At 43.7% G+C, this 26,086-nt stretch overlaps 2 protein-coding genes and 1 long non-coding RNA gene across 6 annotated transcripts in view; 1 reads left to right on the forward strand and 2 right to left on the reverse strand.

Annotated features, from left to right (window-relative positions):
- On the reverse strand, window positions 1-8,629 carry LOC139548989 (WD repeat-containing protein 20-like). Its single transcript, XM_071359012.1, has 4 exons — window positions 8,261-8,629; window positions 7,332-7,514; window positions 1,795-3,168; window positions 1-1,581 (listed from the first exon to the last, which is right to left on the reverse strand). Exons 1-4 carry the CDS (start codon window positions 8,627-8,629, stop codon window positions 1,534-1,536), a joined length of 1,974 nt encoding a protein of 657 aa, XP_071215113.1. The 3' UTR covers window positions 1-1,533.
- Window positions 7,771-9,730, forward strand: LOC139548990 (uncharacterized). Its single transcript, XR_011669813.1, has 2 exons — window positions 7,771-8,160; window positions 8,354-9,730. It is a non-coding gene; the product is annotated as an uncharacterized lncRNA (long non-coding RNA).
- LOC139548988 (mitogen-activated protein kinase kinase kinase kinase 5-like) overlaps window positions 9,299-26,086 on the reverse strand; it is a 22,586-nt gene continuing 5,798 nt past the window's right edge. For 3 of the 4 annotated variants that reach the window (XM_071359008.1, XM_071359010.1, XM_071359011.1), the window contains exons 2-31: window positions 24,910-24,967; window positions 23,915-24,005; window positions 23,676-23,740; window positions 22,853-22,908; window positions 22,676-22,723; window positions 22,336-22,378; window positions 22,153-22,225; window positions 21,909-22,040; window positions 21,494-21,556; window positions 21,275-21,383; window positions 20,045-20,161; window positions 19,764-19,845; window positions 17,854-17,906; window positions 17,340-17,401; window positions 17,124-17,168; window positions 16,986-17,006; window positions 14,660-14,705; window positions 13,784-13,943; window positions 13,481-13,581; window positions 13,291-13,332; window positions 12,823-12,978; window positions 12,518-12,578; window positions 12,304-12,406; window positions 11,981-12,039; window positions 11,674-11,777; window positions 11,229-11,406; window positions 11,032-11,100; window positions 10,776-10,868; window positions 10,521-10,644; window positions 9,299-10,426 (exon numbers count right to left, since the gene is read on the reverse strand). In XM_071359008.1, the coding sequence (XP_071215109.1) occupies window positions 10,330-10,426; window positions 10,521-10,644; window positions 10,776-10,868; window positions 11,032-11,100; window positions 11,229-11,406; window positions 11,674-11,777; window positions 11,981-12,039; window positions 12,304-12,406; window positions 12,518-12,578; window positions 12,823-12,978; window positions 13,291-13,332; window positions 13,481-13,581; window positions 13,784-13,943; window positions 14,660-14,705; window positions 16,986-17,006; window positions 17,124-17,168; window positions 17,340-17,401; window positions 17,854-17,906; window positions 19,764-19,845; window positions 20,045-20,161; window positions 21,275-21,383; window positions 21,494-21,556; window positions 21,909-22,040; window positions 22,153-22,225; window positions 22,336-22,378; window positions 22,676-22,723; window positions 22,853-22,908; window positions 23,676-23,740; window positions 23,915-24,005; window positions 24,910-24,967 (2,511 nt within the window). In that variant the 3' untranslated portion in view covers window positions 9,299-10,329. The remainder of the gene's footprint in view (window positions 10,427-10,520; window positions 10,645-10,775; window positions 10,869-11,031; window positions 11,101-11,228; window positions 11,407-11,673; window positions 11,778-11,980; window positions 12,040-12,303; window positions 12,407-12,517; window positions 12,579-12,822; window positions 12,979-13,290; window positions 13,333-13,480; window positions 13,582-13,783; window positions 13,944-14,659; window positions 14,706-16,985; window positions 17,007-17,123; window positions 17,169-17,339; window positions 17,402-17,853; window positions 17,907-19,763; window positions 19,846-20,044; window positions 20,162-21,274; window positions 21,384-21,493; window positions 21,557-21,908; window positions 22,041-22,152; window positions 22,226-22,335; window positions 22,379-22,675; window positions 22,724-22,852; window positions 22,909-23,675; window positions 23,741-23,914; window positions 24,006-24,909; window positions 24,968-26,086) is intronic. The other variant, XM_071359009.1, reaches the window with a different exon arrangement.

Below are 26,086 nucleotides of genomic sequence, written 5' to 3' on the forward strand. Positions count from 1 at the left end.
TAGCATTTGGGTTTAGAATTTTAATAACAGATCCCCCTATATACAAACTTAATACTGTGATATAATTTGCCACTAACTTTACCACCTCACATGTAAGTGTGTGTATAATGCACACTGAATAAAAAAAATGACATTACATGCTATGGTCTGTTGTAAACGGTCAAAAAGAAAAACAAATGTAATGGGTTTTCTTCCCTTGGCATAAAATGGTTAGTTCCCATTCTCTTGCAGTATTGAAAAAGGCCTTCAATCAGAGGGTATTCTTCAGTGTACAGTAAATGATTTTAGTGTTGATGGTTTTAGTGTCACCTTTTGCCATTTCACATAACTGTTATTAGGACATACACACACTAATAAAATGGTAGTCTTCAGTGTACATTCCATTATAAACAGTGTTCTTATCTTAACTGGCCAGATCCTAAACACAGTCACTTCTTCTCTACAAATAATTTTAGTTGGTCCACCACCATTTCTAGTCTGGTGTTATTACACCGGTAGCTTTGATTCATGACAGTCGCATGCCTTTCAGCATACCGAACCTCAAACCCCACACATTAAATCATTTCTAGGTAAAACAATGGTTTGATGCAAGACCCACTGATCATTGTCATTTATCCAGGTTGGTAAAATATCATGGATGTCACGTACACAGAATAATCCACAAATAATACAGCCGAGTTAGAATCAGTAGCTTAAAATGACATGAAATAAAAGCCATGTCAATTAACAAAACACAAATGGAAAATCACAAGACAAATTGCCTCCAGTTTCCTTTTGTGGGCTAAAATGACCAATGTTGAATGTGCAAAATCTTGCAAGAGGCATTACAGGTGTGAGGGGGAATGGAGGCTAATGGATGCTACACTGCTTGAAAGCGTACGGTGTGTCACTGTGCAGTAATGTTAGGAACAAGTATCATTGGGAGCGTACAGTCTCAGCTGAAGAGTACAGTAGCAGCCATAGGAAGATTGTTCTCTGTACTGCACAAGGGTGAAGTCTTTGATGCCGGAGACCCTAAATGCATCCATCTTCATCGACAAACCAGTTTGCTTCAAGAGACGACAAATCAAGGACCTCTATCACACAAAAACACTATCTTCAGGTCCCTAACTGCAGACATTCAATGTTAACTGTGTCGCTATGTACAATATAGGATCTTCATATAGTAATATTTTATGTCTTTCCACTCGCTTGAGTCAATATTTTGATACTCTTTGTCATTTGTATTGATAGAGTATTCGTATTATTTACAATATAAATTACTTCAGTCTTGAGATAAGGTAAATAAATAAAATACAATTACTTTCGTGTTTGCAGGGTGGAGAGGAGTCGGCCTTCTCTATGCTTCTGGGAAAAGAGGGACGGTCCCCATTTTTGTTTTGTAGTCTTCCTAAAGAGAAGCGGTGAGAGGCTGAGAAGAGGCAAGGGGATACATCAGGGGTCAATACTGGGATGATAGGGTGCAGATGCTGGCCCCTCTTCAGCCATGATGGGGTTTGGTGGGGGAGAGGGGAGTCAAAGTTCCACTTCCAGCTATACTACCGTGCCACTGGGAGAGTTCCCGTTCTGTGCTGTCAAGTTCTGGAGGAGGGGGCAGGCAGCATCAGGGAGGGAGAGAAAGGAAGGAAGAAAGTTTAGACTCATGGCAAGTAATCCATAAATACCCTCAAGTCCTTTCTAATAACTTGGAGTATAAACTAGTAAACTAAAAGCTGATAGGACAGCCTAAAGAGCATTATTCATTGATAGATGTTTTGCTACCATAACGTTACGGACGCTGGGCGCAGGACTCACCACTTTACCCGGCCGTGCCCAGGTGCAGATGAGGCCCTCCTGGCACGCGGTGATGATGCAGTCGTCCATGAACACCAGCACGGTCAGCCTCTCGTGGGCGATCTTCTTACACACCAGGGGCTCCAGCAGGGGCACCTCGTGCATCCGCGGACACAGGGTGGTGCCCAGGACCTTGGCGGCGTCCAGGCGACTGCTGCGTGGCGCTACGTTGATCTTGTCGTTGCTCTTGCTGATGTTGCCCAGGCTATGGTAGCGCTTGTGCTCCTTCTCCCCGCCCACGCCGCTCCCTCCAGACTTGTCCGATTTACGCTCCTGCAGGGAGAGCGTGGCGAAGCGGCCGATACTGAAGGGGGTGGCGTTGCCCCCTCCGCTCCCTCCCCCGCCCTCCGTCGTGCTCTGGCCCTTAGAGACGTTGGCCACGGCGGGGTGGGGGAGGGAGTTGGAGCGCGACAGGGAGCGGGGGAGTGGCAGGGGCATGGGGGGTGACTGGTGGGGGTTAGTGGTGGGGTGGTGGTGGCCCTCTACCCCTCCTACTCCTACGACCCCTCCACCTGTAGTGTTGTTGATGGTGCTGCTGACCGAGGGAGGGATGGTGGGGCCGAAGGTGTTGGTGAGGGCACGGGACAGGGGCAGCCTTGGGTACAGCACGTCATCCGTCAGGTCCCACAGGCAGAACTGGGTGTCCTGGCCCACCGAGCCGAAGCGGTAGGTGACGGAGGGCGAGCCTCCCTTGGAGCTGTGGCGGGAGAGGCGTGACAGCGTGCTGCTTGTGCGCACACGGCCAAAGTGCAGCGGCCCCTGCTGTAGGTCCTCCTCGCTGCCGCTCAGCTCCATGGGCTCCTCGTCCTCCAGGCTGGTGGTGAAGGGGTCAAAGGCAACCACGTTCACCCAGGACTTGTGGCCGTGTCCCCGGGCCACCACGCGGCTCTCTGCGAAAGACCACACCGTCACCAGGTCGTCCTCGCCGCCCGTGGCCAGGTATTTGCCATCAGGGCTCCAGGAGACGCACAGCAGGCCGCCGAAGTAGCTCTTCATCACGCCCTGCAGCTCCATGGAGTCAAAGTGGAAGATGCGCAGGCAGCCATCCTGGCCCACACACGCCACATGCACGCCGTCTGGCGAGAAGGCAAACTCGTTGAGGCCTCCATTGCCCACGGCCCAGCGCAGCAGCGGGTTTCGGGGCGTCTTCGTCTTGCAGGAATAGACTGCAAAGCCCTCGCCCTGGCGGAGCAGGGAGTACTGCGGGGCGGCGGTGCCACACGGGTGCTCCACGTTGTAGAGGTAGAGGTGGCCACTGGCGTAAGAGGCCAGGAACAGGTTCTCGGACTTGGGCAGCCATTTCAGACAGGTCACCTTGGACTTGTCTATCATCCTCTGAAAGGCAACATGAAGAATTTGATATTAGCAACACTGGTACATTTGATAAGCTTATATGCTATGTTCAGTGACAGTGGTAAGAGATTTCTCTGAAAGAGGACGCCAGGTGTCACAACAACTGTAACTAATATCTGAACTGTTAGAGGTTATATGTCCTCATAAAATAGTGTTAAAAAACAACAGCCTAAATGAAATGACATCTGGAGTGAAAGACTATGGGTCAGCTTCCTAGACATAGATTACAGTCCTGGACAAAGAAGCATGTTCAAGGGAGATTCTCCACTCAAAGTGATTTAAGTCCAGGACTAAGGTTTGTCCGGACAACCAGACATACAGTGAACCATTAGTTCTTATTTTAGCTCTATACTCAAAGTTTGGATTTGAAATAAAAACACAACCAGAACGAACAGCAAATGCATCCAAAAAATGTGTAGAGTCCCAAGCTTAATGTAGTCATTGCGTGCTATGAATACGGGACTAAATACAACACTTTTACTACACATACAGTGGGGGAGAACAAGTATTGGATACACTGCCGATTTTGCAGGTTTTCCTACTTACAAAGCATGTAGAGGTCTGTAATTTTTATCATAGGTACACTTCGACTGTGAGAGACAGAATCTAAAACAAAAATCCAGAAAATCACATTGTATGATTTTTAAGTAATTAATTTGCATTTTATTGCATGACATAAGTATTTGATACATCAGAAAAGCAGGAACTTAATATTTGGTACAGAAACCTTTGTTTGCAATTACAGAGATCATATGTTTCCTGTAGTTCTTGACCAGGTTTGCACACACTGCAGCAGGGATTTTGGCCCACTCCTCCATACAGACCTTCTCCAGATCCTTCAGGTTTCGGGGCTGTCGCTGGGCAATACGGACTTTCAGCTCCCTCCAAAGATTTTCTATTGGGTTCAGGTCTGGAGACTGGCTAGGCCACTCCAGGACCTTGAGATGCTTCTTACGGAGCCACTCCTTAGTTGCCCTGGCTGTGTGTTTCGGGTCGTTGTCATGCTGGAAGACCCAGCCACGACCCATCTTCAATGCTCTTACTGAGGGAAGGAGGTTGTTGGCCAAGATCTCGCGATACATGGCCCCATCCATCCTCCCCTCAATACGGTGCAGTCGTCCTGTCCCCTTTGCAGAAAAGCATCCCCAAAGAATGATGTTTCCACCTCCATGCTTCACGGTTGGGATGGTGTTCTTGGGGTTGTACTCATCCTTCTTCTTCCTCCAAACACAGCGAGTGGAGTTTAGACCAAAAAGCTCTATTTTTGTCTCATCAGACCACATGATCTTCTCCCATTCCTCCTCTGGATCATCCAGATGGTCATTTGCAAACTTCAGACGGGCCTGGACATGCGCTGGCTTGAGCAGGGTGACCTTGCGTGCGCTGCAGGATTTTAATCCATGACGGCGTAGTGTGTTACTAATGGTTTTCTTTGAGACTGTGGTCCCAGCTCTCTTCAGGTCATTGACCAGGTCCTGCCGTGTAGTTCTGGGCTGATCCCTCACCTTCCTCATGATCATTGATGCCCCACGAGGAGAGATCTTGCATGGAGCCCCAGACCGAGGGTGATTGACCGTCATCTTGAACTTCTTCCATTTCCTAATAATTGCGCCAACAGTTGTTGCCTTCTCACCAAGCTGCTTGCCTATTGTCCTGTAGCCCATCCCAGCCTTGTGCAGGTCTACAATTTTATCCCTGATGTCCTTACACAGCTCTCTGGTCTTGGCCATTGTGGAGAGGTTGGAGTCTGTTTGATTGAGTGTGTGGACAGGTGTCTTTTATACAGGTAACGAGTTCAAACAGGTGCAGTTAATACAGGTAATGAGTGGAGAACAGGAGGGCTTCTTAAAGAAAAACTAACAGGTCTGTGAGAGCCGGAATTCTTACTGGTTGGTAGGTGATCAAATACTTATGTCATGCAATAAAATGCAAATGAATTACTTAAAAATCATACAATGTGATTTTCTGGATTTTTGTTTTAGATTCCGTCTCTCACAGTTGAAGTGTACCTATGATAAAAATGACAGACCTCTACATGCTTTGTAAGTAGGAAAACCTGCAAAATCGGCAGTGTATCAAATACTTGTTCTCCCCACTAAGTGAATTTGTCCCAATACTTTTGCTCGCCTATAGAGGGACTATGTACAAAAAGTGCTGTAATTTCTAAACGGTTCACCCGATATGGATGAAAATACCCTCAAATTTAAAGTATGCACTTTAACCTCGGTCATTCTTTCCAAACTTTTTAAGTATCGAGCCAAAAGAAGAAAAAAATGCTTCACCGTCCCAATAATTACAGAGGGCACTGTATATCATCAACTTGTTTCTATGTTATCCACTTTCTATGGTTTCTATGTTATCCACTTTCTATATTATCCACTTTCTATGTTATCCTATGATAAAAGTGAGGCATGTTGATATATCTGAGCTCTGTGACAGAGATAGAACAGCAGAGAGAGCGGATTTAGATCCAGTGCTCCGGAGGAGGTTCATTGACAGAGGAGGAACCAAGCAAAGGCAAAGAGAAGTACTGTTTATCATCACTCATCATCACACTCCATCATCTGAATTTAATTAAAGTCCCTGTGCAGTCAAAATTATGTTTTTAATATCATATTGTACAACAGCTGATGAAAATTTTTATCAGTGTTAAATCCTGATAGCTGCTGGTTGAAAATACAATCTACACAGGACATTCTAATCAGCAGGTTTGCATTTCCAGTAGTTTTGGATTTCCATAGTGACATCAGCATTCTGTAAATTAGTTAATAAACCAATAACAAAGACAGCTACAAACCTCTCTGTCAATAACAGATTTTTTTCAGTTTCACTAGCAACATTCTTGCTTTAGAATGTTTTTTGCAAAAAAATATTTTTTCCCCCATTTTAATGGAAATGTATTACAGTAAAGTACTTAATTGTTACTTATAAATTATTTGATATTTATATACAAATGGCTACATTGGGCCTTTAAGAACATAATTCTCCAAGAAGGCAGGCAGTACTTCAAAAGAAGAGCTCTTGAAAAAGTATTTGCAGTTTTCCAAATATTACAATGAAATAAAGCAAATGGCAACACAGACATAGGCTATAGCTCAACTCCCCTCGCAACACAGACATAGGCTATTGCTCAACCCCCCTCCCAACACAGACATAGGCTATTGCTCAACCCCCCTCCCAACACAGACATAGGCTATTGCTCAACCCCCCTCCCAACACAGACATAGGCTATTGCTCAACCCCCCTCCCAACACAGACATAGGCTATTGCTCAACCCCCCTCCCAACACAGACATAGGCTATAGCTCAACCCCCCTCCCAACACAGACAGACAAACACACAGACAGAAACAAAGACGCACACACACACACACAGAGACAGAAACAAAGACAGAAACAAAGACACACACAGACAGAAACAAAGACACACGACACACAAACACATAGAAACAAAGACACACACAAACACACAGAAACACAGAAACAAAGACACACACACAGACAGAAACAAAGACACACACAAACACACACAGAAACAAAGACGCACACACACACACACAGAAACAAAGACGCACACACACACACACAGAAACAAAGACGCACACACACACACAGACAGAAACAAAGACGCACACAGACAGAAACAAAGACGCACACACACACACACACAGACAGAAACAAAGACGCACACACACACACACACAGACAGAAACAAAGACGCACACAAACACACACAGACAGAAACAAAGACGCACACAAACAGAAACAAAGACGCACACACACACACACACAGACAGAAACAAAGACGCACACAAACACACAAACACACACAGACAGAAACAAAGACGCACACACACACAGAAACAAAGACGCACACACACACAGAAACAAAGACGCACACACACACAGAAACAAAGACGCACACACACACAGAAACAAAGACGCACACACACACAAAGACACACACACAAAAGACACACACACACAAAAGACACACACACACAAAAGACACACACACACAAAAGACACACACACAAAGACACACAGAAACACACACAGACAGAAACAAAGACACACACAGACAGACAAAAACAAAGACACACACAGACAGACAAAAACAAAGACACACACAGACAGACAGACGCACCTCCTCATTGAAGAGCTTGCTTGTCTCCTTCTTAATGGGGTCCAGGTATTGAACCTGGCCTGCTGAGAAGCCCACAATGAGGGCCACACTGTCTGTTGTGGCAGAGTACTGGTTGAAGTCATGGCAGGTGGGCTGGGTGCCCTTGTAGATACGCTTGTCTATGGGTTTACTGAGGTCCACAGCCTACACAGACAACACAGAGGGGAAGAGAGTTAGGAGCAAGCAGCTTTTAAAAAGAACAAGTGAAGGTATAAGGTCATCCAACAGAACCTTTTCAAAAATGTTTCCCTGTTTCTGTGTTCTACTTCAGTGTTTGTCCCCTTTGTGAAAGTTCAATTTGGTACATGTTTAAAATACATTTTATGAGTATAGAATATTAGAGGAAATAACTGTTGTATATTGAGATCCCCCCCCATTGAGGCATTTTTTGCATTACAAACTAAGATTGATTGTTGTGTAAAACCGGATGCAAACATTTGCTATCAAAAAAGACGCGCTACTTGCAACATCAATGCAGCTACATTCTTGCAACTGTATTTCTGAAATGTTGCAACATTGTTGCATTCCAGCGCGTCTACACGCCTTTACGTGCATGTAACATTTTCTGTGGTCTACGGAGGCCGTCATTGTAAATAAGAATTTGTTCTTAATGACTTGCCTAGTTAAATAAAGGTTAAATAAATGAAAAAAATAACAAAACAATAATGAATGCACGACTTGATTGCCTCAAAATAACGTGATCACGATTTTACTGGATATGCAATTTGGATTAACACCACTAGAGCAGTATAATCTGGGACATGGCGGCTACTGTCACCCGAGAAAATAGGTGAGTTTACAACAAACTAAAGCAAATTGGCTAACGTTAGTTTATAATAGATCTAAGTCATTACTAAGTTCATTACTTGCAACGCCGTTATTCAATTTACCTTCTTGATATTTGTGTAAGTGTAGAAATAAAGCTCTCTTCCGATGTTAAAACACACTCTCTCGGATTCTTCACTCGGGTCCTCCGGTTGAAGCTTCACCATGGAGACCCTGACAGGAGGGAGGAAGCCCGCCGGAGAGGAGTTGGCTGCGGCATTGGAGGAGGAGGCACCTCCGGGCCCCTGCACCAGACCTAAACCACCACCGGGTATCGAACCCGGTCCAACCGTGGTACCTGCGGACAGACCCCGAGGTAGTCCGCCTCGTTGTTGTGAATCCGAGAGGGTCAGCAGTTTGTAAAAACCCTCTCTAGTCCTGAACTGGGATTTAATCTCATTGATATCCTTCAGAGCGCCTCCATCACCGGCCATTTTTAGTAGCCTACAAACAAGCCGCACAGGAAACTGAAATTGACCTGGAAATAATTATCGAAACTACAATGAAAATGGGAGCGACGGGCATAGCCTGTTGATCCAAGAAATTAATGAGTCTTCAAACGCATTTTTAAAAGACTGCTATTCAGTTAACAAGGTGAAAGACCCTCTTTAAGCGTCATAAATCATTGGTCACGGTTATCTAGTTATCGGCAGCACAGGGGCGCGCACCCCATCGAATAGTGCGAGTGGTGCTGCAAATACTTGTGTGTCGGCGAGCTGCGCTGCGCAGTCGCTATACATCTGTAATGAGGAGCTGCAGCTTGGCTACTGATGTGTAGAATGAGGTGATTTAAAGCGTTGGTATTCATTCCTCTGGCTGACCATCATGAACTAGCAAATAATATTCAACTTAAAACTAGGGTTTTCACTAGGTTTTTCATCAGTTTGCAGCAACCTCCTGATAAGATTATCAGGACAACTCACAAATTGAAGGAGGCCTTCAGTGCAGTCTGCGCAGACCTCAGAGAGATGGGAGCTCCATTCAGAATAGTGTATATGGGCAATTAAACTTTATGGCACTCCAAAAACACTTTCATGTACTGTGAAACCATTTGGCCACTTGTTGACATTACAGTATTATGAAGAAAAAATTCAGACTTGGAAGATCTTTATTGGGTAATGTTCCCCATTTATTTGAATAGATTGTGATGGGAAGTGTGTCTGTGAGCCTGAGGATGAAAAAATACAGTTTGGTCTCAGAGTAGACGTAACATAGTAAACTTAATTCCGGGACACTCAAATTAGTATGCCATGTTACGTTTGGTATGGTTACGTAAAACAGATTGTTACATAAGGCAAAAATGAAAGTGGGGTGGATGGGTAGGCTTATAACGCAAACATCTATCAACCCAAAGGTTGCTATTTCAAATATCATCACAGACAACTTCGTCATTTTAGCTAATTAGCAACTTTTCAACAATTTACTACTTTTTAGCTACTTTGCAACCATTTAGCACATTAGCTAACCATTCCCATAACCCTAACCTTAACTCTTTAACCTAACTCTTAAACTTAACCCTAACCTTAACCCTAACCCCTAGCCTAGCTAATGTTAGCAAGCTAGCTAATGTTCGCCACCTAGCTAGAATTCGTAACATATCATACATTTTGCAAATGCGTTACATATTGTACATTTTCGCAAATTCGTAACACATTATACATTTGGAAATTCATAACATATAATATGAATTGTAATTCGTAACATATGAAATGGGTGATGGTAATCCATAAATGAATACATACATTACGAAACATAACATATCATACCAAACGGAGTGTCTCTGATTCGCATACAGAATAATCTGATTCGCATACAGAATAATCTGATTCACATACAGAATAATACGAAATGCTCTGAGACCAGGTTGCAGCAGAGGTCAAGTACTGTAGTACTGTTACAGGATAAATAGGTATTTGTGGAGGAATGAATGCACATGTGTGTCTGGGCACACTGCCTGTGTGGGCTGGCAGTGGAAGCGCTCCATCTGCTCCTAGATTGTGAGGGATGAATTCTGTCTGTGCTCCTTTAAACCAGCAGCACAGCAGTGTTGTTGGGCATGGACACAGTGCCATGGCTGCTGCTTGGAGTGTTTGCAGTGGTGCTACCTTGAGATTGGTCCCATGTGCTAGAGTTCTCAAGGTACTGGGACATAGTTCTCCGCAATCTCCAGGATGTACAGGTTACAGAGCCCCGAATTGTCCTCACTCTGCCGTGTCTCCATGACAACTATCCTGCAGGGGGTTATTAATGTGTTAATCAAAACTATATTTACTTGATTGTGTGTGTGTGAGTGTGTATCCCATGGAAGTATACAGGCACACATACCGGTCTGATCCCACTAGACGGAAGGTCTTCTTGGGGTCTGTGATCTCCTGCAGTATGTCTGGGCCCTCTCCTCTCCTCTGCCAGCCATGACGCCACACAGCCAGCAGAGTGTTCTCAAAATACACTGAACCAGACAGACAGACGGACAGACGGAGAGAATACGCATTAGGTCCTCCGTCTCCCAATACCCACACCCCTCAAACCTCACAATGATTTATCATGATGACCATGCTCCTCTACTCCTCCCCTTCTTACCTACAGCTTCCACATCAAAAGTGAAAGTGGTCTCGCCTTGAATTATCCGGTGGCTCCTCTGCACCCCCTCCAGGTCCACAATATGTACTGAATCTATTCAAAGGCGAGAGAGGTACACACACACATTAGCCCTTCCTACACATTTCATTTTCCTCATATAGATTGATAGAGACACTGTCATTCAGGGGTTAAAACAGACTTGGTGTGTAACTAGCCTACTCTTCCTGAGGATGGTGATGTTAACAACATTACTTACTGTCAATGAGCACCAGCAGAGTGTTACAGTCCAGCTGGTTCACCTGCACTGTGTCAGGACACCGGCTCTCTGGAACACAAACACACAGTTACAACACAACTGTAAGATTGTCCAAACTAAGAACAAAGCTCACAATTCCATTGAACTGTATGTTCATAGAAACAAGCATGCTCTGGGATGTGTTCAGTTCATAGTACCTAAGCCAGTGTTGGTGAACCAAGAGGTGTTGGAGTTGAGGTTCATGTTGTCCAGTTTAATGGGCTGCTCAGGACTGGGACCCTTGTGTACCCCAATACACACTAGAGGGTACTCCTGCTGCGGTGTCACCATCATCTCAAACACATGCAGGGGACTGGGCAGGGGGAAGTCAAAGTGCTGCAGGGGACAAATACACATAGTCAGCGAAGTAGTCAGCGAAGTAGTCAGGGTCTGTCAGCTGTGACAGCAGACGTGACTACAGGGTTGTCTCTAGTAGGGAGAAAACGATTTGAAACGGTGTGAAACAGGGAACAATTATCTGAACTTATCCGATAAGATCTTTTGCAAACTGTTTTGCTACGATGTGCCCTACTGAAGGACCCAGGAAGACAGTGGGCAGCAGGATGGTGAGAAGGGATGCTGTGGGATCCTGTGTCTACTCACCTTGATGAGCATGAACTTATGCATGGGCTCGTACCACTGCAGGAGCACCACACTGGTCTCCAGGGCACAGCACAGGAACACACAGCCCTGCTGCACGTTACTGGCTGCACGGAGCAAGGGGAGGACAGAAGAGGACCTCAGCATTCTAGTATAACAGTCATTTAGCAGACACATTGATCTAAATCAACTTTGACTTCAAACCCACTCGTGTTACAAGCACAATACTACAACTAAAGTTCAGTGACTAAACCGCCTGAACCCTTTTTTTATCAAGCTAAACAGAACTTCTCAACTTGTCTTTTCTCACCCACTGAGCAGATCTTGCAGCCTTTGGTGTCCGGTATCTTACATGACACCGCAAACTTCCTGCAAATAAGAAAGAAAATGTATGTTGATACGTAATATTAACTACAGGGGGATACATTGTTATAATCAACAAACACCAGGGTTGTATTCACTAGGAACGAAGCGGAAGGAAACGGGCCGAAACGGGTGGGACTACTACTGAACTTAATAAGAAATAAGAATAAGAAATGCTTGTTTTGCTTTTCTGTTGGGAAAGGCTTTGCTACGGTGTTCACTGATGAATAAGACCCAGCACTAGCATATGGCAATGAGTTGTAGGGTTACCTAGGCAATAGTCTGTGGGTTGGCAAGGCCACCATTCGCTGCTCTTTTCGGGCCTGCTCACACAGCTCCTTCAGTAAGTGAGAATGGAGCTGGGATGACTTACCTGTGGACGAAAACACACACACACACACACACACACACACATACACATATTTCAGTCTATTTATTTGACAGATGTTAGTGTTGTAGCATGTCTATGGCTTGCAGATCTCACCTGATATTGACATGAGGACATTACTAATTGTGTAAACCCAGCTGCACTTTCCTGGATAGAGCTGCAGGAGAGATTCGGGCAATGAGAACATTTCAAGGGTTTTCAAGTTAGGTAGAGATTACAAGCAATATCAAAGCAAAATGCAATACTGCAGCTATAACATCCATTTTACTGAATTGTACAGTCATACTGTAGCATGAGCTTAATTTCACTGTAGCTCTGGTCCAGGGCGTTAGGACACGTTCAACAGGGGACCAGATCTAGCCTCACTGCAGACATAGAAAGACATTAGAGCAGATTCTCACCAGCTCCATGGTGGCCTCTGAGCTGTTCAGGTTGAGGCTGTAGATCCCCTCGTCTGCTCCCAGGATCAGGTGGTGGTCTTTAGTTGTCGGATGGTCCCACGACGTTGAACAATTCACTTTCAACGGACAGCCATGGAATACTTTCTTAAAGTACACCTAGAGACGAGGTAGAGAACAGGACCCATATTCATAAACTGTTTCAGTGTAGGAGAGCTGATCTAGGATCAGTTACCCCGTGTCCATATCATCTGACTCATTATGATAAACAAAACTAAACTGATCCTAGATCAGCACTGCTACTCTGAGATGCTTTATAAATATGGGCCCAGAAGTCACTGTCATTGTTCGTAGTGTGTGTATAGTGTTCCAGGTAAGGGTGTGAGTAAGTCTCATTGCATCAATACAGAGTTACAGTAACTGTCGTAAGATGTAGAGCGACATACTCGTGAGACTGGTGGACAAACTTACTGGAGGTTTCTTCAGCACAGGGCTGGCACATTCAACTGGATCCTGTAATAGAAAACAGACACATACTCTAAACATGCATATTGGAATCAGTTTATCCACATTTCTGCGAGCCAACAAGTGATGCGTTTTCCTGGTCCTCCTCTCAGAAGGAAAAATTAAATGGTGTTTTAATTCCTGGTCCCATCCATACCTGGGGGGGCTGTCTCCTTCTCCTGTCTTTCTTGGGGGGCAGCTCAGGTGGTTGGAGGTCCGCTGGTCTGTCTGTTATGTGTAATGGGAAGGAAACAGGGTCTACAGGGGACACAATCATGTTGTTACTGTACATTAGAGAGCATGGAGAAGATGTGCTTCAGGGTAAATGTCATAGGTCAAAGGTCATTCACTGTATATGGTACAGTATACAATTCAGAAGGGACAACAGGGCTATCAAATGAAGATCCTATAACGGTAACTGTAGGTAACAAATAGGGATAAGAGTGGAGCTGACACTCACCGGAGTTGACGTTTCGCCGGGAGCGCGGACGGGGGACGGGGCGTGTGTGGGTGGCACTAAAGGTCCGGAGGAGGGGCGAGGGGGCGTAGAGGGAGTGAAGTGTCCGGCCATGTTCGTCCTCTCCTGTCACAATCTCCTCTGAACTGGGACAAACTTTGGGCTGCGTGGGCACAGTGGTGTAAAGTACTTAAGTAAAAATACTTTAAAGTACTACTTATGTAGTTTTTTGGTGGTATCTGTACAATACTTTACTATTTATATTTTGGCCAACTTTTACTTTTACTTCACTACATTCCTAAAAAACGTTTTGCTCCATACATTTTCCCTGACTCCCAAAAGTACTCGTTACATTTTGAATGCTTAGCAGGACAGGAAAATGGTCCAATTCACACACTTATCAAGAGAACATCCCTGGTCATCTCTACTGCCTCTGATCTAGCGGACTCACTAAACACAAATTATTAGTTTGTAAATTATGTCTGAGTGTTGGAGTGTGCCCTTGGCTATCTGTAAAAAAAAAAAAAAACATGAAAATGGTGCTGTCTCGTTTGCTTAATATAAGGAATTTTAAATGATTTATACTTTTACGTTTGATACTTAAGAATATTTAAAACCAAATACTTTGACTTTTACTTAAGTAGTATTTTACCGGGTGACTTATACTTGAGTCATTTTCTATTAAGGTATCTTTACTTTTACTCAAGTATGACAATGGGATACTTTTTCCACCACTGCGTAGGCATATGAGGTCAAGCACTGGAAATGTGACTTTTATCAACTTTATGCTGTAGGCTATGTCAACACCATATTCATAGACACATGGGATATGTAGAGGTAACGAATGGCCATAGTTTAGAAAATGTAGTGTTTGTTTACCTTAGGAGGGAGTGGGGGTGGGATGTCATCTAGTGGGATTGTTACACTGTTCAGGGAGAAACAGAAATAGTTCAGTGTTTCAGATTGTTGTTTTCATCCAAATCTTCGGATCTCTTTTCCCATGAAGGTCTGTTATATAGACGGGTCGGCTGACAATGTCACGAAAATGATGTGCGCATCAATGTGTCCAGAAGGTGGGCGTTGTTATCATTCTGAACGGTCAGCTAGCTAGCAACAATTACAAGAAGCTGCCATGTGGGGAATCGTAGGTGGCTCATTTCAGCTCTTTGTATCTTGTTATTGATACCATGTCTTGTTTTGAGGTGTTTTGACTGACGACATGTCTATACTAATATCCAGCACAAAAAAGATTGCAGTTTTGGAACTGCAATAAAAGTGCAGTAACTGCAGTCCACTGTGTTGAACTGCAGTTGAACTGCAGTAATACTGTACTGTAACTGCAATTACACTGCAAAAGAAAACAGTGTTATTTTGGACACAGTATTTGTAGCGTACTGCAGTTATACTGCACTCTGACCACAATCTTTTTTCCTAAGGGTTGGCAAAAATTCGCTAGCTAGCTAACCAACAACTGTAACGATGTATTTGAGAGACATCAAGTGCTCATTGTGCAAATGTATTTATGTTTTCAATAAACATTTGGAGACTAAAATATAGTTTACGTTGTCAACATTCTAAGCCAACCCTGTCTATTTTGTCCCATTTGTATTTGTATTTATTAAGGATCCCCAGCAGCTACTCTTCCTGGGGTCCAGCAACATTAAGGCAGTTATATACAATTAAAATATCACATTTCATAAAACTGACTGGCAATAGAGATGTATTGGCTGTCTAGATGTGCAAGGAGTTGACTCCTAGTAGGGGGGTATAAATATATGTGCCTGTGTAATCATGTCTTTACAGCTGTTTGACCCAGTGGGTGAATAAACTTGGTTTGAGCTTTTTACTAGTTGTCCGTGAGTTTTTACTCTGTTTGTTCAGAACATAACAGTTGGCGTTGTCGGCAGGATTCACCACGATTTACAGTCGAACTAGAGAGTCCGAATCAGTGAAACAGGAGCCGGCACTAAAAACAAGGTAGGCACAGTTCCTATACCTTTTACCATTCATTCTGACATCTTGGGAAGATGAGAGTCGTAGGCTGAACCAATTATAGGATACGGACCTAGAAAGCCTGAGTTTATTCAGTAGGCTCATTGTGTAATGACCAGTCGTAAATATTTGGTGTAGGGTAGGTTACGTAAGGATAGGTCCCGAGTGGAGCTGGTTCTCTGCGAGATCCGTGGATGACACTACAGTGTAGGGTAGGTTCCGTAAGGATAGGTCCCGAGTGGAGCTGGTTCTCTGCTAGATTCGTGGGTGACACTACAGTGTAGGGTAGGTTCCGTGTAGGATAGGTCCCTAGTGGGGTTGTTCCCCTGCAAGATCCGTAGTTGGGACGAAAGTCCCAGCCGTGGTGGCCGTGAGGCCGTAGAGTGTGCGTGTGTATGGATAAATTGTCATGCTTGTGTACTAGTACGAAAGGTTGTAGAGAAGTAGCCCATGTAGAAGGACAAAGGACAGAAGTGCATACGATGGAGAATAGGAGATATCTGAGAATATCTGTGCTGATGAAACATGGTCAGTGAGTGGGAATGTGGATGGTGATAAAAGGTTGCCTATAAGTTCTGGATGAGAGCCCCATCCAAGATATTCAAACGTTGTTTGAACATGATTTGTGTGTCTTAGCAGTAGCAATAAGGAGAGAGGTTGGTTTATGCCCTATTGGGGCGGGGAACTGTGACAGATTATGTGGAAATAGGAAGACAATTGTGAATCATTTTGGTTATGTGTGTTGTCAACAACAGTGATATGTGAAGCGTGACATGTGTATAAGACAGCTGTTTGACCCAGTGGGTGAATAAACTTGGTTTGAGTTTTTTACTAGTTGTCTGTGAGTTTTTACTCCATTTGTTCAGAACCTAACCAAGTCCATCCACTCCATCCCAACCGAGAAATACAGTACACACAGGAAAAAAAAGGTTATTTGTCATAGGAGAACCCTTTGAAGAACCCTTTTTGGTTCCACCTAGAACCCTTTACAAAAAGGGTTATCCATTGGGGAGAGCCGAAGAACCCTTTTGGAACCCTTCTTTCTAAGAGTGTACATCCGGACCTGTATTCACTAAGTGTCTCAGAGTAGGAGTGCTAATCTAGGATCAGTTTTATCATAATGGATAAGAGAGGTGGTGCTGATCCATGAATATGGGCTCAGAAATACAGATGAGAGTGAATGGGTGAAGTATGTCTCAGTAGGCTTGCTTACCTTCTGGTGCAGATGGTCGGACTGTGGAAAGAAGATAGAGAGAAGGGAGAGAGGGTTGTCAAACAGCTCAGATAAATGTACAACTGAAGATATTTCAATAAACTAATGAATGAATAGTCAAGTGTGCGTTATGATTACATGTCCACGTCATCATAGTCATCATCTGAGTCCATGCATTGGTCTCTATGGGGAAGAGAGAAAGGGAAGGAGATCAACACAGTGCCAGATAAGATCGGTAGTCAATAGTGGTCTCCTCATTACTCATTGGATAATTTGTCCTGTAAGTGGAAGACTTGGAGATGATGGAGACATCAGTCAGTGTGTTATTGGTTTGCTGAGCAGTAATCCCCATACCTGATTAGGCTCTTGTCGCTGCCAGTGGATCCCAGTGTGTGCCACTGCACTGTAGACCGTACCTGAAGTACAGAAAGACAATGACAGAAGACTCTGATCAATAAGATACGCAGGCATACATTTGTATCCACACTAGGAAGCACAGTGATGCACAGGCATGGATACCACCACAGGTACAGTGGTGTAAAGTATTAAGTATAAACTATCAAAATAAAGAAAGTCACACACTCCATGTATAATATCTCCTTTATTTTGATAGTTTATAGTTTATTCGCCGTTAGTCAGCACCTCGACACAAACCATTATTCTGGGTGTGCGCCAGCTCATGTTTTTTTATGCAATGTATTAAGTAAAAAATACTTTAAAGTACTACTTAAGTCGAGTAGTATTTTACTGGCTGACTTTCACTTTTACTTGAGTAACTTTCTATTAAGGTATCTATACCTTTACTCAAGTATGACAACTGAGTACTTTTTCCACCACTGCCCACACATACTCATACACACACACTTACCATTGCTTCTGGTGAGGCTGTCTTTACTGGCCTCCTGGTGTAGAGCTGCTCCACTGATAACACACACACACACACACACACACACACACACACACACACACACACACACACACACACACACACACACACACACACACACACACACACACACACACACACACACACACACACACACACACACACACACACACACACACACACAAATCCAGTGATTAGTCGCACATCTATACAACCGATTACATTTCCTGGACAGGTTCACAAAGGAAAGAATAAATAATTACAGTGGGGAGAACAAGTATTTGATACACTGCCGATTTTGCAGGTTTTCCTACTTACAAAGCATGTAGAGGTCTGTAATTTTTATCATAGGTACACTTCAACTGTGAGAGACGGAATCTAAAACAAAAATCCAGAAAATCACATTGTATGATTTTTAAATAATTAATTTGCATTTTATTGCATGACATAAGTATTTGATCACCTACCAACCAGTAAGAATTCCGGCTCTCACAGACCTGTTAGTTTTTCTTTAAGAAGCCCTCCTGTTCTCCACTCATTACCTGTATTAACTGCACCTGTTTGATCTCGTTACCTGTATAAAAGACACCTGTCCACACACTCAATCAAACAGATTCCAACCTCTCCACAATGGCCAAGACCAGAGAGCTGTGTAAGGACATCAGGGATAAAATTGTAGACCTGCACAAGGCTGGGATGGGCTACAGGACAATAGGCAAGCAGCTTGGTGAGAAGGAAACAACTGTTGGCACAATTATTAGAAAATGGAAGAAGTTCAAGATGACGGTCAATCACCCTCGGTCTGGGGCTCCATGCAAAATTTCACCTCGTGGGGCATCAATGATCATGAGGAAGGTGAGGGATCAGCCCAGAACTACACGGCAGGACCTGGTCAATGACCTGAAGAGAGCTGGGACCACAGTCTCAAAGAAAACCATTAGTAACACACTACGCCGTCATGGATTAAAATCCTGCAGCGCACGCAAGGTCCTCCTGCTTAAGCCAGTGCATGTCCAGGCCTGTCTGAAGTTTGCCAATGACCATCTGGATGATCCAGAGGAGGAATGGGAGAAGGTCATGTGGTCTGATGAGACAAAAATAGAGCTTTTTGGTCTAACTCCACTCGCCATGTTTGGAGGAAGAAGAAGTATGAGTACAACCCCAAGAACACCATCCCAACCGTGAAGCATGGAGGTGGAAACATCATTCTTTGGGGATGCTTTTCTGCAAAGGGGACAGGACGACTGCACCGTATTGAGGGGAGGATGGATGGGGCCATGTATCGCGAGATCTTGGCCAACAACCTCCTTCCCTCAGTAAGAGCATTGAAGATGGGTCGTGGCTGGGTCTTCCAGCATGACAACGACACGAAGCACACAGCCATGGCAACTAAGGAGTGGCTCCGTAAGAAGCATCTCAAGGTCCTGGAGTGGCCTAGCCAGTCTCCAGACCTGAACCCAATAGAAAATCTTTGGAGGGAGCTGAAAGTCCGTATTGCCCAGCGACAGCCCCGAAACCTGAAGGATCTGGAGAAGATCTGTAGGGAGGAGTGGGCCAAAATCCCTGCTGCAGTGTGTGCAAACCTAGTCAAGAACTACAGGAAACGTATGATCTCTGTAATTGCAAACAAAGGTTTCTGTACCAAATATTAAGTTCTGCTTTTCTGATGTATCAAATACTTATGTCATGCAATAAAATGCAAATTAATTATTTAAAAATCATACAATGTGATTTTCTGGATTTTTGTTTTAGATTCCGTCTCTCATAGTTGAAGTGTACCTATGATAAAAATTACAGACCTCTACATGCTTTGTAAGTAGGAAAACCTGCAAAATCGGCAGTGTATCAAATACTTGTTCTCCCCACTGTATATATATATATATATATCTCACAGCTGATGTCAGAGTTGGTTCTCTCTGCCTGGTTGTGTCTGTTAATGGAGTAAATCCTTCTCAGGGAGCCGGGTACCACAACCTATAGGAGATATCACCATATAGCCATGAGTACTGCATTCTTACATTTTACATGTCTTTTACAATGTGTGATCATGTTTATTGATGTGTATCATTAATGTGTATTGTGTATACAAGGTATATTACTATATGATATTACAGTGTGTGTTTGTGTGTGTGTGTGTGTTTGATTGTGGAGGGTATGTGTGTGATGCTCTGACCTCCACGTCCTCCTCCTCAGATGGCAGCGAGGGCTTCAGTTTCTCAGGGTGACGCAGCTTCTCCAGCAGATCCAAGATCAGATCCTGTCTCAGACACGGCTGGGTCAGAAACAGGTGCTGCAGGAATTAGGGAGAGAGAAAGAAAGAGAGAGAAAGAGAGGGAAATCAAGGAGAGAAAAAGGCGTACAGTGATTACAAGAGATGAATAGATGAGCTCAAGTTTCAACTTTATTTGTGTGCTAGTACAGGAAGTCATAGGGCAGCCATCAATAGACACATACACTGAGTGTACATAGGCTGACCAGGTGAATCCAAGTGAAAGCTATGATCCCTTATTGATGTCAATTGTTAAATCCACTTCAATCAGTGTAGATGAAGGGGAGGAGACGGGTTAAAGAAGGATTTTTAGGCCTTGTGGCATGAACTGCAACGCTGCTGGGTTTTTCACGTTCAACAGTTTCTGGTGTGTTTCAGGAATGGTCCACCATCCAAAGGACATCCAGCCAACTTGACACAACTGTGGGAAGCATTGGAGTCGACATGGGCCAGCATCCCTGTGGAACTCTTTCGACACCTTTCCCTGAATAATTGAGGCTGTTCTGAGCGCAAAAGGGGGTGCAACTCAATATCAATACCATATTCTTAATGTTTGGTATACTGAGTGTATACAATAGGCCTACTAGTGACTGACATTAGCAGCAGCACAAAAGTATAGCAAGCCAAAGTCACCTAATGAGTAAAGTGCTCAGTGCATTTTCAGATCATCTAGTCAACAACATATCGACAACATGCCGACAAAAACAAAAAACAACATCATCAGCGTCAACACCACCATCATCAACAACATATTACGGTCGTCATCCTCAACATCATCATCATCCCTAGCCTACCTCCTTCTCTTCCCTGTATTGAAAAGGGCAATGGCCATAAGGGTGAAGGAGTGCCTGTACCTGTTAGACTTAACAGTGGGGAATCTACACTGGGAGCCAGAGGGTAGGACCTGGAACTCATGTTGTAGGGGGTGGGAACAGTCAGACAGGATGGATTCTGCCTTTCTCACCCCTTCTCTGTTGTACAGGTCAGACAGACTACTCTGCTGCACTCCTGTGATCTTTCACTACTGTAGCTAGTGCATTTGAAGAAAGTGAGGGAAGGAGAAAGAGGACCGGTGGGTGAGTGAGATCTAGCAGAGAAGAGAGACATTCTCTGAGTTTCTTGAGGTTTACTCACTGTCAGCATCTTTGAGGCACTGGGTCTCTTCTTAGTGTTCCTGATCAGCATTGCCTTGACAAAGTTATAGAAAATCGAGGACCTAACATGAAAGTGGTGGAAGAAAATACTGTTGTTTTAACCAACAGCATATTACAGACTGTAGATTAATTGACGGAATTTAAGAATACAAGTATCATTGCCACAGCTCAGGTGGATAGTAATGGTTTTACTGCATACCATTTGGCCTTTTCCTTTAGTTTAGGAGGTTGGTAGCCACTTTTGGACATGAGGAACAGCACCCTGAGAAAAGACAAGACTTTGATGTGAGGTTTGTGTGTCTGTCTGTCTGTGGGTGTGTGTGTGTGTGTCATCACAGGTCGACATTTTAACTAAGAATTAGTTCTTAATTGACTTACCTGTATAAATAAAGGTGAAATGAAATGTAAAAAAGTGGGTAAACGGTATGTGCGTAAACGGCATGCATGAATGTACATACAACTGGAACATGAGGGGGTGTAGAAAGAGGAACGTCTTGATTCTTTCTGTGGGGAGTGTGAATGTAAGAAGGAATGTTGTGTGTGTGTGTGCGTGTGCATGTGTGTGTGTCTGTGAGAGGAATGATTTGTGTGTGTGTTTGTGTGTGTGTGATTACCGTAGTGGGTGCACATCGAACAATGGGGGCTGCAGCTCAGCCAGCTCGATAGCAGTGATTCCTACAGACCACACGTCACACAGCTCATTGTAACCCCCCTTTATCGCCACGGCAGCCACCTCTGGCGCCATCCTGGAAGACACGGGTAACCGCAACCACTACCATCAACATCAAGACCATCTGACATCAGATACAACCTCAAGAAGAGCCAAAGGGAGGGGACTCATTTGACCTTCAACCTCACCAGTAAGGAGTCCCGATGAAGGACATCCGCCGTGCCAGAGTAGCCGTGATCTGTGCCGAAATCCCAAAGTCCGCTAAACAGCCAGATAAATACGTCACTTATTTAATGTGAGGACAAAAATCTATGATTTCAGTGTCATTATTTACTTCCTGATGAGTGCATTAGGGCTTCACAGTCACAAACCTAGCTTCACCTCTCCTTGGTCATTAAGGAGGATGTTGGCACCCTGGACAACAGGAAGAAGAGACAAAAGCGATCACGACAGAGCAATATGTACAGTATATGCTGTCTGGACACCATGAAAACATAACAAACATTGCATCATAATTTAAAGCAAGCCTTGTCTGAGCCAGAACGGCCCATAGCGACAGACTAGCGTCCTGTCTAGGAGTTGTACTAGTACATCAAGTTTCCTCATGCTACTGAAACAGGAGATAGGCGCCTGCCCCTATGGGCCATTCATAACCGTTATAGAGGCATAACTCATCCTAGCAGATTAGGGAGTCAACCCTGGTCATTTCACCTTTATATCTCTGTGAATCTTCTTCTGGCCATGTAAGTAATCCAGACCCTGCAGGTAGACAGTTAGTACACTGTTACGTGTTGATATCAAAGCTGGAGATATCAAAACTATTACCTAAAACAGCCAAGTGACATGTTATCCATGCTATATTGTAATGTGTGATATGAGTGGTCTAACCTGCAACATCTCCCTGCAGACAAATGCAATCTGAAGCTCAGAGAGAGGTCCGGTCACTAGAGGGAGAGAAGAGAGGGTGTGAAGTAGGACACTGTTTTATAAACTCTGTCACAGTTGTAGATCGTAATCTGCTCCAGTTCACCGACATACACACACCCACACAGACACACACACACACACACATTACTCTAGAGGACGATGTGACAAATGTCTTAAGAAGCACAGCAGTCGATAATGAGTAACTTATGATCACTCAAATTAAATCTATGAAAATAGGCGAATGCAGAAGATGTTTTGGGCGGAGGGGTTTTGCAGCGTAATGGTAAATGGTGATACACTCTTAGAAAAAAGTCTTCCAAAAAGGATCTTCGGCTGTCCTCATAGGATAACCCTTTTTGGTTCCATGTAGAACTCTCTGTAGAAAGGGTTCTACATGGAGCCCAAAAGAGTCTTCAAAAGGTTCTCCTACGGGGACAGTTGAAGAACCCTTTTAGGTTATAGATAGCACCTTTTTTTACAAGAGTGTAGGTGACCTTTAAGAGTGTTGCTGTGTTTGAACTATGTGCACATGCTAACGTGACAAAACTTCCTGCCAGAGGTACTTCACAGAGTAAACCCTGCTGGTTGTGAGACTGATCTGTAGTCAAAGCCTGATCAAACAGCTTTATGTCTCTTTCATCCACACATACTGTTGATCACCTCTCACCTTTTGTTAGTCTAACAATTTCACCTTCCTCCTCAGAGTTTTCTCAGTTAATACATCACAAATCAACCTAAGCTGACACACACGCACGCACACACACACACACATACACACACACACCATGGTAGACATCCTGGAGAGAGCCTCCTCCACAGAACTCCATGCAGATCGACAGCGTGTTGGCCCTGGAAACACACACGCATGTCACACACACACATCTGTCATATTAAAGGTTTATACTCCCAGTAACTTTATCATGATCACAACTGATAATATTCCCAATTAGTCTGTATCATCCCATTCCAACTAGACTATGATATGTGGCTGTGTGTGGCAGGGCCTGCTCAGTGCCCACTCACCGTATATAGCTGCCATAGTAGGCCACAATGTTGCGGTGCTTGCAGCTCTTCACTATGACGATCTCCTGCTGGATTACTGAGAAGTCCTCATCTGTGTGGGAAAATGTCATATCATTTTATACCATGTTCCACACTGCAATGTATATGGATGCCAGATGATGTCACAATATAGCACCACAACATCATCTTGGTTTGTAACCAATTATTTTTGTGGAACGGTAACATTTGACAACGGCATTACCTTGGAAATCTGATACCAATGTGGATCGAAAGGTTTGTTTCTTTCAGACCTGGATTCAAATACTACTTGAAATAATTTCAAATATTATATTTGTGCTCAATTAAGCCTGCCTGTTGTGATGGAACCAATATAAATGTCTAGAATGACCAAACTCCACCCACCTGGCACTCCAGACAGGTTAAAGCAAACGCTGCAAGTATTTGAAAGATATGAAATAGTATTTGAACCAATGATGTATATAAACCCTGGATTGCTGATGCTTTGCATTGGCCATTGAGAGGCTTCGAAGCCACCGGTCGGCCATCTTGGCACTCCCCAGTAGGAGCTGTCCTCCATAGGAATGAATGGAATTCTACAGTATTTCAATTAAATGTTTCAAGGACAAAATTACATGTATTTAAGTATTTTTGTTGTTGTTGTAGTGGGGACAGTAACATTAGTAATCTCAAAAAATCATACTTTAAGGACAAAAAATATATAGATATTTTTTTATGTGTATGTTTAGCTCACATACTTTAATTTAAAGTATGCATTAAGGTGTCTGTAATAGAATAAACATGGCAAAAAAAATGTTTGACATTAATACATGCATTTCTATAGATTCCAAAACGTTTTTTACAACGGTGGAGGAGTACCAAGATGGAGGCATGTCAACACAGCGCCCCATATCAGTCATCTAGTGTATATATAAATAATTGATTTGAGCCCATGTGTGGTCTCTAGTATCTGTAGTAACAGAGAGAGGTTATTTTACCTGGCTCCATCTTGATGACCTTGATGGCCGCCAGCTCCCCGTTCTGCTTGTTCCGAGCCTGAGTAACAGACAGCTGCATCAGTCAGTGGACTTGTTATGGAAGGGGAGTATAACCTGATTTACTGACCTCAGGACAGATCATGTTGGGTCTATGAGTTTATGCGGCAATTGCTTTCATTTGAAAAACTGTGTTCATTATCTGTTGAGAGTTGATATGGTGTTGCTTTACTGTGGTGTTCATTGTTTTGTTTACTGTGCTAAAAAGATCTGTGGTCTGCTGTGAGGAAACACCTACCAGGACTGTCCTATTTACTTCTGCATTGCCCAATCACACACCCGACTTACACTAGAGAACACCAATGTGAGACCCTGTTTGTTGGTTGACACAACAACACTAAACATACAGTTGAAGTCAGAAGTTTACACCTTAGCCAAATACATTTAAACTCATTTTTTCATAATTACTGACATTTAATCCTAGTAAAAATGCCCTGTCTTAGGTCAGTTAGGATCACCACTATTTTAAGAATGTGAAATGTCAGAATAATAGTAGAGAGAATTATTTATTTCAGCTTTTATTTCTTTCATCACATTCTCAGTGGGTCAGAAGTTACATACACTCAATTAGTATTTGGGAGCATTGCCTTTAAATTGTTTAACTTGGGTCAACCGTTTCAGGTAGCCCACAATAAGTGATTTTTTTTTAAAGTTGGGTGAATTTTGGCCCATTCCTCCTGACAGAGCTGGTGTAACTGAGTCAGGATTGTAGGCCTCCTTGCCTACACTTTTTCAGTTCTGCCCACAAATTTTCTATAGGATTGAGGTCAGGGCTTAGTGATGGCCACTCCAATACCTTGACTTTGTTGTCCTTAAGCCATTTTGCCACAACAAATGGGAAGACCCATTTGCGACCAAGCTTTAACTTCCTGACTGATGTCTTGAGATGTTGCTTCAATATATCCACATAATTTCCCCACCTCATGATGCCATCTATTTTGTGAAGTGCACCAGTCCATCCTGCAGCAAAGCACCCCCACAACATGATGTTGCCATCCCCGTGCTTCACGGTTGGGATGGTGTTCCTCGGCTTGCAAGCATCCTCCTTTTTCCTCCAAACATAGCAATGGTCATTATGGCCAAACAGTTCTATTTTTGTTTCATCAGACCAGAGGACATT

Source organism: Salvelinus alpinus, chromosome 22, assembly GCF_045679555.1.
Source record: "Salvelinus alpinus chromosome 22, SLU_Salpinus.1, whole genome shotgun sequence".
Classification (NCBI taxonomy): domain Eukaryota; kingdom Metazoa; phylum Chordata; class Actinopteri; order Salmoniformes; family Salmonidae; genus Salvelinus; species Salvelinus alpinus.

What these genes read in the sequence shown, in the direction of transcription:
- LOC139548989 (XM_071359012.1), bottom strand. Translation starts at nt 8,629, where the DNA reads ATGGCCGGTGATGGAGGCGCTCTGAAGGATATCAATGAGATTAAATCC. An exon ending in GCAAGCTCTTCAATGAGGAG is followed by an intron (nt 3,169 to 7,331) that starts GTGCGTCTGTCT and finishes GTTGCCTTTCAG; the next exon opens with AGGATGATAGACAAGTCCAA. An exon ending in GGGCACGGCCGGGTAAAGTG is followed by an intron (nt 1,582 to 1,794) that starts GTGAGTCCTGCG and finishes CCCCTCCTCCAG; the next exon opens with AACTTGACAGCACAGAACGG.